The sequence below is a fragment of the Peromyscus maniculatus genome, chromosome 19 (genome assembly GCF_049852395.1).
Source record: "Peromyscus maniculatus bairdii isolate BWxNUB_F1_BW_parent chromosome 19, HU_Pman_BW_mat_3.1, whole genome shotgun sequence".
Taxonomy (NCBI): domain Eukaryota; kingdom Metazoa; phylum Chordata; class Mammalia; order Rodentia; family Cricetidae; genus Peromyscus; species Peromyscus maniculatus.
The window spans coordinates 69,291,975-69,309,835 of NC_134870.1; the positions used below are offsets into that span (position 1 = coordinate 69,291,975).

The 17,861-nt window shown below is 42.6% G+C and overlaps 1 protein-coding gene across 2 annotated transcripts in view; it reads left to right on the forward strand.

The window, feature by feature from the left end:
* Epg5 (ectopic P-granules 5 autophagy tethering factor) overlaps positions 1–17,861 on the forward strand; it is a 99,642-nt gene that overhangs the window by 15,436 nt on the left and 66,345 nt on the right. For both annotated transcript variants that reach the window (XM_006973857.4, XM_015992683.3), the window contains exons 4-13: positions 468–604; positions 1,061–1,168; positions 2,200–2,273; positions 4,403–4,508; positions 7,909–8,023; positions 8,393–8,543; positions 10,486–10,641; positions 12,350–12,507; positions 14,844–14,998; positions 16,407–16,547. In XM_006973857.4, the coding sequence (XP_006973919.1) occupies positions 468–604; positions 1,061–1,168; positions 2,200–2,273; positions 4,403–4,508; positions 7,909–8,023; positions 8,393–8,543; positions 10,486–10,641; positions 12,350–12,507; positions 14,844–14,998; positions 16,407–16,547 (1,301 nt within the window). The remainder of the gene's footprint in view (positions 1–467; positions 605–1,060; positions 1,169–2,199; positions 2,274–4,402; positions 4,509–7,908; positions 8,024–8,392; positions 8,544–10,485; positions 10,642–12,349; positions 12,508–14,843; positions 14,999–16,406; positions 16,548–17,861) is intronic.

Below are 17,861 nucleotides of genomic sequence, written 5' to 3' on the forward strand. Positions count from 1 at the left end.
ATTCTTGCAGAACCAGGATGGTGTAGATGTGGTGATATATTGTGCACCCCAGTAAAACTTATCTGGGGATGAGAGGACAAAGCCAAACACTAAATTAGACATAGAAGTCAGGCAGTGGTGGCACACACCCTTAATCCTATCATTTGGGAGACAGAGATCCATCTGGATCTCTGTGAATGAGATTGATCCAGTCTAGGAGAGAAACATAGCCAGGCAGTGGTGGCACACACCTTTAACCTCAGTATTTGGGAAGCACACACACCATTAATCTAGGAAGATTGAGCTAGGAAGTGAAATGGCTGGGTAGAGAAGGGCATATAAGGCATGAGGACCCAATATCTGGCTCTGGGTTTTTATTATAAGACCATTTAGGATTCGTGTAATATTTTAGTTTCTTTGCTTTAAGTGGAGAAGCTAAAAGTCCCCAATACCATCAGGAGGACTCATCTAATCCTCTCTTTTTATAGTTTCTAAACTGACAGAAAGCATCCCCTCTGACGTGTGTCAGCTGAAGGAGTGCATCAGTGTCTTGTTCATGTTCACCAGGAGAGTGAATGAAGATGCCCAGTTCCATGAGGACGTCCTTCTCTGGCTGCAGAAACTAGTAAGGGAACAGATACAGACATAGAAGTCTTTCTTTGCTTGGGTAATTGAAGAAGAATTTCTTATTTTGTATTTCACAGTTTTTTTTTTTCTGTAGCTTCTCCAGCCAATTCATTTAATGAGTTAATGACTTTTCTTTGATGATGACACATGGTTACAAGTTATTTGTCTTCTTACTCTGTGTCTCTAATGAACTCTGGCTTTCAGTCAGAGTTGAACTCAGGAGGAAATGCAGAGGGAAGTGAAGACCGACTGCTGACTCACCACGTGTCTGATCATGTTTGATGATAAACTTAGTTGTACTTACCATGAGAGGAGAGGTGTCAGGATTTGGAAAGTTTAGGTGTATTACAGAGGGGATTTATGTCTGGGCACTGTAGAAAGGTTGTATGCACCCCAGCTCACTGTGTCCGTGAGTTTATGAAATCAGGGAAACCACGAGTCCTTTGTTTCTTAGGTGTCGGTGTTACAAAGAGTTGGCTGCCCTGGAGACCACTTCTTCCTTCTCAACCACATTCTTCGCTGCCCAGCTGGCGTCAGTAAGTGGGCCGTTCCTTTCCTACAGGTATGATGGTGATCTGACTCTGGGGGTGGCAGGGGCTTATTAGTTTTCCTTAAGGAACGTCTAAAACAACCATCCCCAAAAGACCTAACTGAGTGCTATTTAAATAAAGATGTAAAAGACTTATTTCTATTACTTGTATGCTTTATGTGTCTGCATGGACTCATGTGCACCGTGTACAAGTAGGTGTCTGCAGGGGCTAGAAGACGTTGATCTCCTGGAGCTGGAGTTAAAGGTGGTTGTGAGCTTCCTGATCTGGGTGCAGGGAACCAGACCCTCCCCTCGATCTCTTGGGGAGCAGTGAGTGCTCTTAACCACTGAGCCCTCTGTCTGGCTCCCTAAGTGAAACCTTTAAACCAGGAGTACATGTATATAGGAGTTAGTGCCAGCGCTTTCTGGGTCATCACAGGTGAAGAAATTAGGACAGCGGCAGAAGTTCAGAAGTAACCCAGCTTGGTAGGCTCACGAGTGTTTCATTTGGTAAGAGGACGGCTTACCAGGACTGTTTTTCTTCTCTGTAGTAATTGCCACAACTCTCTAAATTAACCTCGCAGTGCAGTTGAATCTGCCAGCATAGCAGGGCGGTCTCAGGCCTGCTAGCAACTTGCATATCCTCACCATGGTTTCTCCTTTGCTGAGCACCTTTTGGCCGTTTTTATTATCCATAGCAACCACTCAGCTAGTAGGAGTCAAAATGTATGTCAAGTTCAACTCAACTCCTTCATATTTTCCTTAGTATTTCTGGTGACATGGAGCTGAAATCATTTCGAAGAGGAGAGGATGTTTTGTTTTTCTTGGTTTAAAGCAGCAGTGCTGTGCTCCATCACAGCTGCTGCAGGTGTTTGCCTTCAGCCGCTCATCCTCGGCTCTTAGGTAGTGTGCAGGTCGCTACTCCAGCTGTGCCTTGTGCTTTGGAATCAGCTTGGGTAAATCAGCTTAGCTCTGTCCTCTGACTAGCATCTTGCTTGTTAGATACGTGTAAACCAGCTTGAGCTGGTTTTCTACAGTATGCTTTTTTCATTTTCTGATTTCAGATCAAGGTGTTGAATAACCCTTCAGGGGTCTTTCATTTTATGCAGTCCCTTGCCCTGCTGATGTCTCCTGTCAGGTAAGTGTGGAAGAGCTTTGTGAAACAGAAATTGAAATACTTCTACCAAAGGGTTGGTTTTCTTAACTGCCCACATCCAAAGAGAACTGCTAAGGGAAATGTTGGCGTTCTAGAATGTAACATTGCAGATTTTCTTTGGGTTTGATACCCTTATCCCAAAGTGATCTGTCTAGCTGCTTAGTAACCTTTTGTGTGGCCCCCTTTTCGTGGGTTTGTCTCTCATTGTGATGTCATTGTGAAAGGTGCCATAGTCTAAGAGATAGTGTGTTCCTTAGACCAGAGGGGGCTGATGTCAGTGTTAACTGTGGAGCTGAGTACTGTAGTAGGAGTACGGCCAGTCAAGGGCTGAGTGGTCAGAGACAGTTCCACAGTGGGCGAGTCAGCTTTGAAGAGGGGGGTTTCGTTAGGCGAGGGGTGGGGAGACTAGTGTGAGCAAAGGTCCTAATCCAGGGTGTGCAGAGGACTGGGGTGTAGGTAGCTGAAAGCGATGGTAATCCAGGTGAGTAACTGCGGTGGGGGCTGGAGGGTAGAGGCCTTGAAATTAAAGCTGAAGAATCTACACTTGATATGGCTTGGCCTGTGAACAAGTGAAAGCTTTTTGAACAGGGAGCAAAAATTGTCCTTACGGAATATTAGGCCAGGTGTGATGGGACACACCTGTTATCACAGCACTCAGGGCTTGTAAGACTGTGTTTGGAGGATCTTCAGTTCAAGGTCAACTTGGGTTACATCAAGACCTTATTTAAAAAAAAGTGGGGGTTTGTTCTGGGCAGACGGTGGACTGGAGGCAGAAGAGTATGCACTTTTTCATTGCTTCCTTGATGGCTACAGACATTTATGCCTCTCCTGGCTCAGGATCCCAACCAACTGCACAACAAAAGAGCAGGCATGTTTTTGACCCAGGGAGAATGCAGGGCCTGTTTGTTGGTGACCCTGAACACTGTTAGTAGCAGCTAACTGGCCTCTGGGCCTGTTGACTAGGGTCATGATAGTAGATGGAGTGTGGGAGCCTAGATGTCTTCTTTCTGGGAAATGATTTAGTAGCTGATTAAAGAATGCAGAGAAGGAAGGTGTCACTCCTAACTCTACCTGTGTGAGCCTGAGAGACTAGGAGGGCATCATAGCGCTACAGAAATACAGAAAGAGGGCTGTTTTCTACAGAAGAACAGCATACAAGTGACATATACCGATGGACAGCTGGAGCTCAGGACTGGGGTTTTCCCTATTGAAAGGGAGATATTTGAACTCCAGAGCTGGAGTGTGTAGGAGGATTCTGGATAAGAGAGGAGTAGGTAGGTAATTTTTCAGAGAGGATTGCAAGCTAGGTCGTGGTCCAAGAGGAAACTGTTCTAGTTACATTGCTCATCAAATGGAACAACTGCTTGGAAAATCCTGTTGCTGTTTTTTTCTGGCCTCTATCCTATACTGCCTGCATGCAGAGGCTGCTCCTGAACAGGGATGTGTTTTGACTAGGATGTATTTAACCTTTATGTATACTTTTTGGCCCCAAACAAGCCTCTCTACCAACTGCATACCTTTTTGTTTTTGTTTTTGTTAAGATACATTTTTAAAAAGATTTATTTTTATTTTTAATCATGGATACTTGTATATGTCTCTGTGGGGATGTGTATGTGTGAGTGTGGGTGCCCACAAAGGCCAAGAGGGCTCTGGATCCATGGAGCTGGAGTCACAGGTCGTTGTGAGCTGTCTGACGTGACTGCTGGGAACTGAACTTGGGTCATGGGCAAGAACAGCAAGTGCTCTTAACCACTGAGCCATTGCTCCAGCCTTTACTTATTTATTTATTTTTTTAAACAGGGTCTCATTATGTAGACCAGACCTAGAGCTTGCTATCTTCTATCCCAGGCTGGCATGCAACCAGTTATCTAGTTATCTATCCTAGGCTGACCTTGAGCTCAGAGAGATCTGCCTGCCTCTGCCTTCTGAGTGCTGGGTTTGAAGCTAAGCACTATTGTTCCTGGCCTTAGTTCTTACTTCTTATTTGATAGTTCAAACCATTTGACAGCTGGGCTGATTCCTGACTCTTCTTTAGGGTAGATGATCCACACATGTGCTCACGTCATGCTTTCTGTGTCCATATGATCAGATTCATGTCTGTTGTCTTTTAGAAATCGAGCAGAGTTTATGTGCCACATGAAGCCCAGTGAGCGGAAGCCATCGTCTTCAGGACCTGCATCTGGGAACTGGACACTCGTGGATGAAGGAGGAGAAGAGGTAACCTGTGTCTGCATTGTTCCCTTTAACCAATTTTGAGCTGTCTTTACATGCAAAGCATTGTTCTGAGCACTTGCTCTTAAATCTCGATTCAGTAACCCTCTGAGGTAAGTATTGTTGGGACCCTCATTTTACAGACAGGGACAACTGATGTGTACAGGGGAGGTGACTTGTCTCAGGTCATGTGGTCATTAAATGCAGAACCTCTGGAGCGGGTTCCCGAGCCAGGTGCCCATCCTGCCATCCTTGGCAGATGTGTTCAGACAGCTGGAACTGGGAAATGGAGCAGAGCGATGCTTTGTGGAGTTTATACTAAGGTTTCATTGTGCACAGTAACAGGCTCCTGGGACTCAGGTCTCATACACAACCTGTTCTGAATAATTTTGATGAAAATTTAATGAATAAAATCCAGCTTCTCAAGACAGTTTTAAAAAAGTTTTAAGATAATTCTTGTTAATTTTTCTTTCCTCCACAAGTAGTTAGTAGTGTGTTTGTAGGGAATTTTTCTTTTGCTCATTAGCAGTTCCTGAGCCTCTTTCTGGCTGAGTTCCTCATTTGGCCAGCCCAGTGGCTCAGCAGGTCAAGGCCTTTGCCACCAGGTGAGTGAGTGTGTGTGTGTGTGTGTGTGTGTGTGTGTGTGTGTGTGTGTGTGTGTGTGTACATATAGCTTGAACTCTGCCTCAGCCCCCGGTTTGATGTTCTAAGATGCTCATTGACCTAATTCACTAAAATCCCCTGTGTCAGAAGTCTCAGAGTGACGCCCACGCTGCTGTGGGGTCATGTTGATGTATTGCACCAGGGCCCGTTCCGGGACCTGTAGCATGAATCTTAAAAGTTCTTATTAATAAAATCAAACCTGAGGCAAGTTATTGGGGTCCATGCTGGTAGATCAGAGAGACAGAGCAAGCCACAGCTATCTCACCTCGCCACTTCCTCAGCTGGTCCTGTTTCCTCAGACTGGAAGCCTCTGAGTCCTCATCCAGAATGAATCTCAGCTGAACTGTGTTGCTCCATAGCCTGAAAGCTTAACCAGGCCAAATGCTTAACCAGCCAAAAGCTTAACCAGCCAAATGCTTCTAGTTTCTGGTCCCCACGCCTTATATATCTTTCTACTTTCTACCACCACTCCCTGGGATTAAAGGCTGGCTTTCTGGGATTAAAGGCGTGTCACCATGCTTGGCTGTTTCCAATGTGGCCTTGAACTCACAGAGATCCAGAGGGATTTCTATCTCTGGAATGCTAGGATTAAAGGTGTGAGTGCCACCATTTTCTAGCCTTTGTATCTAGTGGCTGTCTGTTCTCTGACCCCAGATAAATTTATTAAGGTACACAATATTTTGGTGAACACAATACCACCACAGGGACCAGTGCTCCCATTCACAGTGGCTTTGTTCTTTATCACCTCTTGTGGCTTGCAGCAGGTGGGCAGGTGGTGGGGACTGATGTGGGCATGCAAACACTTGTTGGGAGACTGAGTTTCTCAGCAGCTAATATAAATTATCTTTGGAAGATTGTAACGAAACAATTTTTTTTTTGTTTGTTTGTTCATTCTTTGCTTTTCCCTAGAGTAGCTTTCTTCAAAATAGTCTTTTTTTTTAAAAATGGGTTCCCTGAAGTTAACCCCAGACACAGCCTCCATTGGTGCTTGCTTCTTGGTTAGTACTCAGTAAAAAGTTGAGTGACTGCAAGAACTTAGGGAGTTAGGCATCATGGTGCTTGCCTGTAATTCCAGCACTCAGTGGGGAGAGGTAGGAGGATTCTGAGATGTAGGACGGAGTAAGCTAGACAGCAAGACACCTACCACCCCACCACCCCCGACAAAAAATGAGGCCAAAAGACCAACAGCAGAAAATATAAAAGCCGCGTCCCTAACAAAACAAGTAAAAACCCAACAAAACTAGCAGTAAGCGAGGAAAACAAAAGCAAAAGCAACCCAGAAGAACTTTGTACCTGAGACTATTATGAGCTTAGTTGGATCAGAAAAGTCTGTGGGGAGGAAGGCCTGGTTCATTTACATCATGTTTCTCAACACTAGCTCCACATAAGGCTCACTGGGCCAATTTATAAAGCGTGTCAGGCCCACACATAGATCTAAGTTTTCTAGAGCCTACCGGGTGATCTGCTGTTCAGCCAGAGTCAAGAACTATTGCTCTTAAGTATAGTTTCTGAAGCTCTTGTTAGCCACCATATACACGGTGTTATTCTATTTTGTATTACTTGATAAAGTCAGCTTTATTAAAAGAGAGGTTTAATGAGGTGACAGTTTTGGAGGCTGAGAGCCCCAGTAGCATGGCACAGGTTCTGGTGGAGCCTCCGTAATAGATGGCAGAGTACAGAGAATCTCATCTCAGAACAGGAAGTCTGGGATCTGGATAGGTCCTGACTCGGGCCTTTCATAGCACCTTGCTTATGAGAACTTCCCTTAAGGGAAGTACCATCAATAATTAAGGGCCTTGCACTAGGGTTCATCTCTTAAAGGTTGCACACTAACTTCCAGTACTACTAGACTTGGGACTAAGCTCCTGATACATGAATCATGGGGCAAAACTATAACTAAACTGTAGTGGAAACAGTAGATAAAGAAGAATATGCTCAGGATGTTATGAATGAATTGCTGAAATGATTGATAAGTCCCTTGTTGAAATCGCTGTAATACGTTCAGATTCTTTCCTTTTAATATAATGCATATAGGGACACATGCTAACTTGATTTCTAAGGTGACTTTAAGGCTCTGCATCAAAAAGACCCAGAAGTGTCCCCTGGATGATCCTTGATCACAGTTAGTTTTGTCTTGCCCACAGCAGAACCTGAGGCATCTGTAGCAAATACTAGCAGCTTCCTCAAAAGTCTGTTGAAAATGATAGTAGACTTTGAGTTTTAGTAGAAGAGAACTGTAACTACAGATATCTTGGCCTATAGTAGAATATGGTTGTTTAATTAATTGTTAATCTGTTGTCTGGGCAGTGGCCTCATAGTAAGGTCCTCACTCTAGAAGAGAGTTTCTTTGTTTTGTTTTGGTTTTGGTTTTTTGAAACAGGGTTTTTCCATATAGCCTTGGCATTCCTGGAACTTTCTCTGAAGACCAGACCAGGCTGGCCTTGAACTCAGAGATCCACCTGCCTCTGCCTTCCCAGTGCTGGGATTAAAGGGGTGCACAACCACCTCCTGGCTCTAGAAGAGTTTTTATTCTTATCTTCTTCATGATAGAAATTTAATGACCAGATACATATAAATTATACTTGCTTTTCAGAAGACTTCCAGGATGTCTGTGGATCTAAGGCTATTTATGTAGTTCACTGCCCTTGAGGAGGTGTCTATAAGGACCACATTATGACTTGGATGATTTATTTCCTGTAACTCCAGACTGATTAGCTGATGTGATGTGGCATCTTTCCTTTAGGATGAAGACCCTGAGACCAGTTGGATTCTACTTAATGAAGATGACTTGGTCATCCTTTTGTCCCAGTTTCCCTTTCATGAACTCTTTCAACATCTTCTTGGGTTCAAAGCAAAAGGTAGGTAATATAACTGAAGGGTGGTACTGGTTCAAGCTCCACATAGGAAGCAACAAGTCTTGCATTTGGGTGGGCTGCTGATGGGGGCGTTTCCCGTGCCCACCTATGCAAAACCTCTTTTCTTTCGTGTTTACTTTTTTTTACTTCATGCTTAAATGAAGAAGGCTGACTAGTGTACATGTTACCTAGGTTAAATATGTTGATCTTAATGTACTTTCCTTCAAGTTCCCTATTTAACTTTGATGGTGGAACCGGAGAGATGGGATTACTCCCTTCCCCTCCCGGCTTTCTCACTGAATTACACACCTGTGTTCTGTAGTGTGTTGTCATATAGTAACTATACTTTTTTCCTGTCTGTTTCACTTCTAGGTGATTATTTACCTGAAACAACGAGGCCCCAAGAGATGATGAAGATTTTTGCCTTTGCCAACTCCTTAGTGGAACTCCTGGCTGTGGGGTTAGAAACCTTTAACAGAGCCCGCTACAGGCAGTTTGTGAAGCGCATTGGCTACCTAATAAGGTAATGCTGCTGTTGGCTCATCATGCTGCTGTCTCCTTGCTTAGACACAGATACTGCAGAGGGATGACGGACGCTTATACTTAGGTCTTCTCATAAAAGTGAGATAGTCCTCCCATCAGCTAGATGAGGATTTTTTAAGTGTTCCCAGTAGAATTATTTGATTAATTATCTCAGATCCAATTGATTTTTTTTTTTTTTGTTTTTTGTTTTTTGTTTTTTCGAGACAGGGTTTCTCTGTGTAGCTTTGCGCCTTTCCTGGGACTCACTTGGTAGCCCAGGCTGGCCTCGAACTCACAGAGATCCGCCTGGCTCTGCCTCCCGAGTGCTGGGATTAAAGGCGTGCGCCACCACCGCCCGGCTCCAATTGAATTTTTTAAATATAATTATTATTGGAGTTCTGATTTTCAAAGCTGCTGCTGGAGAGAAGGGTTAAGGAAGATGCAGGCTGTCTTAGGGGTTTCTGTTGCTGTGAAGAGACACCATAACTATGGCAGCTTTTTTTGTTTGTTTGTTTGTTTGTTTGTTTGTTTTCTTTGTTTTTTGAGACAGGGTTTCTCTATGTAGTTTTGGTGCCTGTCCTGGATCTCGCTCTGTAACCAGCCTGGCCTCAAACTCACAGAGATCCGCCTGGCTCTGCCTCCTGAGTGCTGGGATTAAAGGTGTGCACCACCACCGCCCACCCTTGGCAACTCTTATAAAGGAAAATATTTAACTGGGTGGCTTACAGTTCAGAGGTTCAGTCCATTATCATCATGGTGGGACATGGTGGCATGCAGGTAGATGTGGTGCTGGAGAAGGAGCTGAGAGTCCTGCATCTTGCAGGCAACAGGAAGTGAACTGAGATACTGAGTGTGGCTTGAGTATATATGAAACCTCAAAGCCTGCCCCCACAGTGACACACTTCCTCTGACAAGGCCACACATAATAGTGCCACTCCCTTTGGGGGCCCTTTTATTTCATACCACCACACTCACATAAAGTCTCTTCTGAGATTTATGCAATCTCTTAACTGTAGTCTCCTGTAAAATCAAAATCCAAAAGCAAGTCACATACTTCCAACATGTAATGGCACAGGGTATATATACTTTACAACTCCAAAACATAGGGAAGGGCATAGTGTTCCCTCTCTCTGTCCACAGGCTGCTTTTCCTTGGAACTGCTACTGACTAAACTATGACGAATTGGCGGTAATCCTTTACTGCCATTATTTCCCTAGCATTCCTCTTCTGTTTCTTACTGTACTTTAAAATATTTAGAAAAGTTCCAGAGACTGAAATAAGTCATGCTCTATTTGATCTGGGAGAACTTTATATATTTAAATGAAAGATGGGTTTATGGTTTCATTATCAAGTGTTTGAAAATTTTTTGAGTTTATATATTGCTTTTCTCTAAATCAACTTCATACCCTTTTCTACATTTTTAGTTTTTTTTTTTTCTGGATTATTCCCTATGGCATATACATAGGGTATTCTTTTTCTTTCCCAACTTCTTCCCTCAAAAAGAAGTTCATAAAAATGTAAAATCTCTCCCTTTCTCCCCTTTTGTTCTCTAAACTGAATTGGTTTACACTCATTTGTTTTAGATTTCAGTCCGTGTATGAAGATCATAGGATGCCCCCAAAGGCTGGGGTTCTTAGGAGGTTGAGATCCTGGCATGTGTCTCTGTCCTGTGCCCTGCAGCCCACATGGAGCTGAGGCGAGCTGGGAATGCAGCCTGACATGAAATGTCAGTATCATCTGTGTGATGGATTTTACTTACTGTGGTTGTTCTTATGCCTCCTGCTAAGTACATCACCACGAGGGTTGGTTTTCATTGTCCCTATTAGATTGCCTTCAGAACTGAGCAGATAGTAGGTGCTTAGTTAATATTAGTCCTTCACATCTATGTCAGGTGATACTGAGTGAGTGACTGAAAAGTGCTGAGGTGTTTTCCTCATTCTCAGGATGACCCTTGGCTATGTCAGTGACCACTGGGCGCAGTATGTGAGCCATAGCACAGGCGTGGGCTTAACACTACAACCCTACTCTGTGGAGAAACTGCAGATTGAATTTGATGAGCTGTTTCTCAGAGCTGTTCTACATGTCCTGAAAGCCAAAAGGTAAGAGGTAAGGGCTTCCTGCCTAGGAATGTAGAAGTGTGTTTTAGTTAGGGTTTCTAATGCTGTGAAGAGACACTATGCATGACAGCTCTTATAAAGAGAGACATTTACCTGGGGCTGGCTTACAGTTTCAGAGATTTAGTCCATTATCATCATGATGGGAAGCATGATGGCATATAGGCAGACATGGTGCTGCAGAAGGATCTGAGAGTGCTACTTCTTGATCTGCGGGCAGCAAAAGGAGAGCGTGTGCCACACTGGGTGTAGCTTGACATATAATACCTCAAAGCCCATCTCCACTGTGACCCACTTCCTCCAACAAGGCCACACTTACTTCAACAAGGCCACACTTCTTAATAGTGCCACTCCCTATGGGCCAAGCATTCAAACACGTGAGTCTGTCAGGGGCATTCCTATTTAAACCACCACAAAGTGTAAGCCAAATAAACCCTTCCCAACCTGATTTGGTCATGGTGTTTCATATAGCAATAGTAACACTAACTAAGACAACCTATCTCTTATTGGGGTCTCTGGTTCAAAACACAGCACTTTTTCTTTTTCACACGTCTGAGAGGTCTCATGTAAATTTGTGATAATAATATCGCCTTTGTTTTTGTAAGGATGGAATGAGTTGATGATGTATGCAGATTGAGCATCCCCAGCACAAAAATTATTAGAAACTTCTAGTACAAATATTATGTCATAAGTGGAAAATTCCACATTTGACCTCCTGTGCTGTGCTAAAATAAACACATGCATAGTAAAAATATTGTATACAATTATCATTAGAGCTAGGTGTACAAAGTGCACACAAACGTCCAGATCCAATCATTGTATCTTGCTCATATTTGCCCCTTCTACCTCTTTGTCTGTCTTCCTCCCTCTGACTGGTCTGCTTGCTCTCTCCAAATAGCCCAAATGCTAAATAAAATTTTTTAATTTATTTTTTTTTTATTTATTAAGAATTTTTTTATTCATTTTACTTACCACAGATCCCTCTCTCTTCCCTCCTCCTGCTCCCTCCCAGCCTTCACCCTCCAACTCACCCCCCATTCCCTCCTCTGAAAAGGCAAGGCCTCCCATGGGGAGTCAGCAAAGCCTGGTACATTCATTTGAGGCAGGATCAAGCCCCTCCCCCTGCATCAAGGCTGTGCAAGGTGTCCCACAATAGGCTCCAAAAACCTAGCTCATGCACCAGGGATAGATCTTGATCCTACTGCTTGGGGGTCCCTTAAACAGACCAAGTTACACAACTGTCTCACTTATGCAGAGGGCCTAGTCCAGTCCCATGGAGGCTCCACAGCTGTTAGTCTAAAGTCTATGAGTTCCCACTCTGCTGAATAAAATTATATTGTAAATAAGTACATGTGTTCTTTGTCCATTCATCTATTAATGGACGTCTAGTTCCATATCTTGGCTGTTGTGAATCATGTAGCAGGCTTTCATGTTTAGACTTCAGTCTCCTCCATGGTACATGCTATCATATATGTGCAAATATTCCAAAAAAAATTCCCAAAATTCAAATACTTTTAGTACAAAGCATTTATGATACCTCCGTGTGTGTGTGTGTGTGTGTGTGTGTGTGTGTGTGTGTGTGTCTTGGAAAAGTTGTGGTAGTGTGAGAACTGAAGTCTTGTTTCCACTTCCTTAGTGTGGTGAAGCTTTAATAATATATAAAAATTTCCCCGTTGCTGTTTCAACTGTGCAGACTTGGCATTTGGCTGTTTATGTCTGAGATGCCCTTTGGCACGCTCTCGGTCCCGATGCTCTGGAAGCTCTTCTACCTCATGCACCAGGCGGAGAGTGGGGGCCTGCAGCACCTCTGTGCCTCCCTGCAGCCGGCCGAGTGCAAGAGGCAACTCCAAGGTACTTGACTAGGGCAGCCTTCTCTCCCTCTGTGTGCTGCGCTCTCGCATTGTTAGTCTCTGCTTTTAGGAGCACTGTGGCATGATTTGGACATTCAGGAGACTGCTTCATTGTCGGATGTGGTAGATGGCATATCTCAAATGCAAATTCAGTTAGGTCCAAATTCTGTGCAGGAAGCACAATGGCCTAACATTGATGAATCATTTCTTTCCATGTCTAAAATTCTAGTCTGATCAACAAGTGATGTTAATTAGCTTGAAATTTGTTAAGGCTTGTGCCCAGTTGTTCCACTAATTTTTTTCTGTTATATTTTTCTTAGTTGTCTTGATTTTATGAAGTAGGTAGGAGGTAGACAGAAGTTCTTCAAAAACTTAATTTTGTAGCACAGTGGTATTCTGTATGTACTTTGTATGTATAATGTTCCAGGTTCAATCCTCAGCAACAAAATAAACCCCTGAAACCAAAACAACAAATATTAATTTTACTGAAAACTTGATTACGTTTAATGCATACTAACATTGAACTGCCAGCTCTTTGTGTTACATGTTAAAAAAAGTGTTTGCAGAGGGCCAGTTTGATTTCCAGAACCTGCAGGGCCAGTTCCACGGGATCCAGCACCCTCTTCTGGCCTCCTCTGGAACTACATATATGTATTACCCCAATATACAAACAGGCAAAACTACCCACACATGTAAAATAAAAATAAATGAATCTTTTTCAAAAAGAGTTTGAGCCAGGTGTGGTAGTTCATGCCTTCAATTCTGTACTTGGGAGGCAGGTAGACAGACATCTGGTTCAAGGCCAGTCTGGTCTGCATAGTAAGGACAAGTAGGGCTATGTAGAGAGACCCTGTCTCACAAAAACAAAAACAAAAAACAACCAAACAAAAAAGAATAAAAATCAGACAATCTAGTTAGATACAAAGATATTTATTCATTACACTTAATATTAAAGAAAAATAACAGAATACGAACAGAATTAAAAACTTACAAAATCTCTTCTAAATTTCTAGACTTCTGTATTGCTTAAAAGAAGGCATGTCTTTATTCCCAGCACTCAGGAGGCAGAGACAGGCAGATCTCTGTGAGTTCAATGCCAGCCTGATTAAGTGAGTTCCAGGACAGCCAGTGCTATGTAGAGAGACCCTGTCTCAAGAAAAAAAAAAAAACATAAAGAAAAGAAGGAAAGAAAGAAAACCATACTTTATAAAACTAAAAAAACATTATTTGTGATTTTTTGCAGACATTCACTTTTTTCTTCATTTTTGTCTTTCATTCTCTCTCTCTCTCTCTCTCTGTATGTTCTACACAAATCTATTTTTGCTTGTCTTCTGTTTTGAGTTTGTTTTTGTTTTATTTCTCTGCTTCATAAACTGCTTCAGCACTGTCCTGGGGAAGCGCTTGCATTACTGTTTCCATAGATGAGTGTGAGCTGCCAGCTCTGAATGTGTTTCACAGCCTGTTCCCTGGCTGCCAGTTCTGTGGGTGAAGTCCTAGACACAGCTGAGGGACAGTCCTTTGCAGGGGCCTGGGGTGTCTGATACAGGTAGTCCTGTAGGTTTCCTTTGTAAAGCTGTCTTCCATTCCAAGGACTTCCTGTCCTCAGTCTGGAATATAGTTCATAAATTTTTTTTTCCCCATATATTTTCATAAAATATTTGCATTCAGCATCTGGCTCCTACATGTATTACAGAGTTATCAAAGCTGTCTATAGTGACAAAGTGTAATATTGCTTATACAGTGTCCTCTGAGAACGGGGCAGGACGGATTATATACTGTTTGTTATAGCCAGTTTCTTGTCCTTAGTCTTTGTGAGCTAATCTCCTTTATTTGGAGTGCCATGCTTGTGCCGAGCGATTGCTGGCCATGGCAGTGTGCATTCATAGTATCTGCATTCCTGTGGCTGAAAATGAGCACAGTCGATTCACAGGTGCCGGTGAGGTTGACAGTTCGATGACAGGGACACCTGGTGACAGTAGTCGTGCTTTGTAGTGATATGTAATTTCAACTTTTGGGTTAGTCTCCAGAGTAGTGATTTGTACCAAGTTCTCTGCCTCATTCAGTCCTTTAAAATCCCTTTTCAGAGATGAGGCATAGTTTACTGTTAACCTTTTGCCCCGAGTCTACATTATGTTTGTGTTTTTTCGACTCTTGGAGGTCAACTGATTCCTACTGGTTCTTTCTGAACCTGTAGGAATCCATTTTGGAAAGGGGAAGATCCTTTTTATCTTTAAATATTTGTGGATTTTTAATTTTTATGTTGTCTTTCTTTCTGGTAGTGTAACTAAATATATGAACCATTTTTCCACTTTAATTTTTTTTGATATGAACTTGCAGACCCAGAACATTTTGCGAACTTGGAGAAGTATCTTTCTTCCATGAACAGCTCAGAAGAGATTTGCCTTCTGACGACCTTTGCTCAGATGGCTCGGGCCAGAAGAACCAATGTAGATGAGGACTTCATAAAAATTATTGTTCTGGAGATATATGAGGTTAGAATGTAAAGTTTTGTGAATGCTTTCTTCTGGCTGTCCATTCATTCTTGGGTATTGCTTTAAAAAGTGTGACTTACTGAGTTACTGCCTGCCCTTATGGATGGGATGGAGAGTCAAAGGAACATCTTTTGCCTTAGGGAATTTGGAAACCCTGTATTTTATTATTTTATTTCCCAACAGTATCTCTTGACATTTGATGCAAACTTTTGGTAAGGAATGGACAGTCTGGCACAGCCTGGCGTCACAGCTTTATTGCTGTAGCCTCACACCCAATGTCATTCCTCTCCTCCTGCCAGTAACACTGAGAATGACTTCCAAGTCACTTGAAATGAGATCGTAGAACAAACATTGAACTTGGAAGAGAAGTTTGGGTTTAGCTCTGTTACTAGTTGTCCATCGTAAACAGAAAAGGTAACTTGCCAGTCTGCTTTCATTTTCCTCATACACATGACGGGCTGGGGTAAGATCCTTGTAGATCTTAGTTTTTATCTGCTTCTTATCTAATGGAGGAGAAATGTAAGGATTGCAGGGATCTCCTTGAGATCCCAGACCCTGGCATCATGAGCAGTTAGGGCAAAACTGCATAGAAATGGCTGGATTCTCAGGTGAGGGCCCAATAAATCTCTCTTCCCTCTCCTCTGAGGGAATGGAGGTTGAGCCAATAAGCCCAGCTGTGATGATCATGTGTAAGCAGGCGCAGTGACCTCCTGAAGATGGTGTGGTTTGTCTGGGAGGACAGTCCTGGACACACTGAGGGTTTGGGAACCTTACTTAGGGTTTCATTTTGTAGGAGAGATTGTCTATTTCTATGAAATGTTTTTTCAAAAAAAATAATATAGGCTGGGCATGGTGGTGCATGCTTTAATCCCAGCACTTGGGAGGCAGAGGCAGGTGAATCTCTGTGAGTACGAGGCCAGCCTGGTCTACAGAGTGAGTCAGGACAGCCAGAGATACACAGAGAAACCCTGTCTTAAAAACCAAAAAAAAAAAAAAAGAAGAAGAGAAAAAAATTTCAATGTGAATGAGAAAGTTTCTTTTTGAGGTAAGATCTTTCTACGTTGCCTAAAGGCCTCCATTTCCTGGACTGAAACGATCTTTTGGTTCAGGCTTCCAAGTGTCTGTGGCTTCAGGCTCGTGCCCACTGTGCATTTCAGGGATACACTCTTTGAACCCAGTACTTGAACTCATGGCTATAAATAATTGCCATTTTTTCCTGTTCTCTCCCTACCACCTTCCAGTCTTGAGGTGGATAGTTTGCTAGCTCAAGTTCTGACATAGTTTTGAATGTGTGTGGTGTGAACTGAGGGTCAGTGTGAGATTATGTTTTGTGGGGAAAAACTATGAAAATGTGTTCTGATTGGGAATTACATAAAAAGTACCATTTCTTCCTCTACCTCTCATTTAGGTATCTTATGTCACCCTGTCCACCAGAGAGACTTTTTCAAAGGTTGGTCGAGAACTTTTGGGGGCCATCACAGCTGTTCACCCTGAGATTATTTCTGTCCTTTTGGATAGAGTGCAAGAAACGATTGACCAAGTTGGAATGGTAAGAATGCTGACTATTTGTTATTTTGAAAGAATCCTGCAGTAGCCAGGAATGGTTCCACACGCCTTTAATCCCAGCACGCGGATGCAAATGTAGGTGAGGGCAGCCTGGTCTATAAAGCGAGTTACAGAACAGCCAGGGGCTGTTCCACCGAGAAACCCTGTCCTGAAAAACCAAAATAAGTAAGTAACTAAATAAAGACTTCTGAATTAACAGGAACAGGAACACTGTTGGAAATGACTCCTATAAATCAAACCCTAACTATGTTTCTGAAATGTCAGTGTGTTACAGTACTGCCTCCACCTTCTGTTGTAGTCAGGCCCTTTTGCAATCCTTCCACAGTTTTAAAGAAGGCTTTAGTGAATGTAATTCATTGCCATAACATGTACCTGTTGAAGGTGTGCGTGCCAGTGGTCTTATTTTACTTTTGTTTCTGAAATCCATATATCATTCCTGCAACCTCTTACAGTGAAATTAGTGTTTTGAGATTTTTTTTTTTTGGTCTTGCAGTAAAAGCATCAGTATATTTTAAATATTTTTTTAAAAAAAATTGTTGAAAGAATACTTACTAGAAGATTTTTTTTTTTTTTTTTTTTTTGAGATGGAACGGAGTTTTGGAGTCTTGTTAGCCTAGGCTGGCCTCTAAAGCTCACTGTAGTCTTCTCAGCCTCCTGAGTACTGGAATTACAGGTGTTAGTAATGATGTTGGTCATTGAATTCAGGGTGTTATGTACTCTAGGCAAGCGCTTAACACTGCCGTATCAGCCATGTCCAGCTCTATTTACTAGAGTTCTGGACTGGCTCTTCCTATGTAGTCATTAACGCCTTGCATTTCCTTTAATTGCTTTGTGGTATTGACTAGAACCTTCATTACAAAAGGGAGTGGACACTCTTGTCTCATTTCTGCAACAGGGGAATAGTTCAGAAGTTCACTGGTGCCTAGCACCATTAGTTTCTCATTTCTGTCAGATACTTACAGGCTCAGGTAGGACTTTTTCTGTTTTTAAAGTTACTGTTTTACAGCCCTGGCATACTGTGCAGATTTTAACTCCAGGATATGGACTGTTGAGATAGGAGGATTATGAACTGGGAAGCCATTGTTAGCTAGATAGCACCAACTTGTCACAAATAAACAGACACATATTGAACAGATTTGTCGAGGGGGGTGGGGGGGCCGCTCTAAAGCAGCAGCTCTCAACCTATGGGTTGCCATCCCACAGGGGTCACATATCAAATATCCTGTATATCAGATATTTATATTACAATTCATAACAGTAGCAAAATTACTGTTATGAAGTAGCAATGAAATAATTT